General features: G+C 63.6%; 1 protein-coding gene across 1 annotated transcript; it reads right to left on the bottom strand.

Moving 5' to 3' along the window:
• Positions 1-815: 815 nt before the first annotated feature.
• LOC112067309 (interferon lambda-4-like) lies at positions 816-1,699 on the bottom strand (the record flags this gene model as incomplete). Its single annotated transcript, XM_028484790.1, has 3 exons — positions 1,532-1,699; positions 1,035-1,106; positions 816-947 (listed from the first exon to the last, which is right to left on the bottom strand). Coding segments are annotated over exons 1-3 (372 nt in total), but the record flags the coding sequence as incomplete, so codon positions are not given.
• Positions 1,700-2,251: the final 552 nt, after the last annotated feature.

Here is a 2,251-nt window from a genome sequence, read left to right on the forward strand (position 1 = left end):
CCAAAGGCACTCCTTCACTTATTTATTCCTCCAGGGATGGACATTTAGGTTGCCTCCAGCTCCCTATCACCATAAGGCTCACACACATCCTCTCTGCGGGAGGTTTTCGAGGCTGCTGTAGCCCCAAGCGGGTGCCCCCACCATATCGCTTCAGCTCATTTTCTCTCTCACTTGTACATCTGGTTCCCACACGCACTGACAGCTTCCCACCTCATGTGCCCGTATCTTTCTGCTTCTCCATCTGAGGTCTTTCTCCTGTGGGCATGCAGAACAGACTGGAAGTGCCAGGATTAATTCCCCATGGGCGATCTCCAACCAGTGAGGGTCAGGAGTTTGTGATTAAATAGTTTTGCTTCCCTTTTCCTCAGTGAGTCAATTCTGAGGTATGTTCTACATGATTTCTCAACTCCTTAGAGGGTCCTGGGTACCAATGAGCTCTAGTTGTTCACAGTGGTCACCCTTTCGGGGCTGGGACTAGGGTGAGGAAGCAAGGTGTCTCGGGTGCAAAATTTAACGAGCCAGCCCCCCTCAGGTTCAGGTAAGCGCCCTAGGTGCCTCCCTTGCCTCACTGTGGTCCACACTCTGCACCGTTTATTGGCTTTTCCCCCTTTTTTTTTTTTGCGGTACGCGGGCCTCTCACTGCTGTGGCCCCTCCCGTTGCGGAGCACAGGCTCCAGACGCGCAGGCTCAGCGGCCATGGCTCACGGGCCCAGCCGCTCCGCGGCACGTGGGATCCTCCCGGACCGGGGCACGAACCCGCGTCCCCTGCATCGGCAGGCGGACTCTCAACCACTGCGCCACCAGGGAAGCCCCACGTCCCGCCCCGCGGCCGCCAGCAGCTCCAGGGTCGGGCCGACGCCGGGGAACAGCTCGGGGCTCGGCAGGCCGCTCAGCACGTCTTGGGCGTCGGCGAGGCCGCGGGCCACCTGGCGGAGCAGCGCACGGGACTGCGGGGGCCCGGCGGGAGTTAGACGGGGCCGCGCGCCAGCCCGCGCTCCCCCACCCCCACCCCGCCCGCCGGCCTCGGGCCTCACGGAAGGCCGCGGAGGGTCCCTCCTCCGGCGGAACGAGCAGTTGCGCGGCCTCCAGCTCAGCGTCTCTTCCTCCTGCGGGGCAAGGGCTGGGGTGACGCGGAGCCTCCTGGCAAGGGCCCCTGAAGCGCTGGGACGTCGGAGATTCCTGCACGTGGCTGGGGACTGCCTGGACGGTTGTGCTTATCGTGTCCGAACCAGGTAGCGCTCCGATGGCTGAGCTGGGCTGAAAGGCACCCGCGCTCCCCGTGCGGAGCCCGCGCCCCGATGTGGAGCCGAGTCCGCCTGGAGGGGGCGCCCCTCTGTGCCCCGCACCAAGGCCGTGCGTGAGCTGACCACCGGGGCCTCCGGGAAGATGTCGTGGTCACAATTCTGGACCCTGAAATCTGAGATGTGCCTGCTGGACGCTAGGACGCGAGGGCCCCTCGGGACAAAGACTGGTGTCTCCGAGCCCTGCGGGCCCGGGGCCCAGGGGGCGGGGGTGTCTGAGCATCACTCACATAGCGGTCCCTCAGTGCCTTGATGGCCAGCAGCGCCCGGGGGTCCAGGGAGCGGTAGTGTGAGAGGAGGCGCCGCGGAGGCTCCACCACCTCGGGGTCCGGCGCCACGCCCACCGTCACCAAGACCCACAGCCCCACGGCCACCGCGGCTGCGCCACGCGGCCCCATCTCTGCTCCTGCAGGACGCGACGGACGTCAGCGAGCTCAAGGAGGCCCCGAGTCCAAGCCCCTGCCTGTGGTTAGACTCGCAGAGGGACTGACGCTCAGAGCGTGGGCTGTGGACACACGCAGGGGAAGAGACAGGATGGGCCCCCTCCTACCCTCAGCCTCTCTCCTCTCACTCCTCACCTACAATGTGTCTCTGGTGCCTGGTGCTGCAGCAGGGCCTGCCTTCCACTGTCCTCTGGGTGGTGTCCAGAGTGGTGTCCACCTGGGACAGCGGTGCCTGCACCCTCCATGGTGGCTTTTAAGTGCCCAGCTGAGAATGGTGAGCAACCGGGCTTCCCCGAGCAGGGTAGGCTTTCCCAGCGTCATTGCTGGCCATTGATTAGCCCAGAGGGTTGCAGGCAGGGGTTTGAGGACTTTACCCACCTGTGGGCCAGTGCCAGAGATGACTCTGCCCAGCCCTCTCTCCTGAGCCAATTGCTACGTTTGTTTTCTACACCTTTCATCTTTTCTGTGTGTTGGTCTTTCTTTTGCACTCTAGGAATGAACTCAAAA

Source organism: Physeter macrocephalus, unplaced genomic scaffold (assembly GCF_002837175.3).
Source record: "Physeter macrocephalus isolate SW-GA unplaced genomic scaffold, ASM283717v5 random_235, whole genome shotgun sequence".
In the NCBI taxonomy this organism is placed as follows: domain Eukaryota; kingdom Metazoa; phylum Chordata; class Mammalia; order Artiodactyla; family Physeteridae; genus Physeter; species Physeter macrocephalus.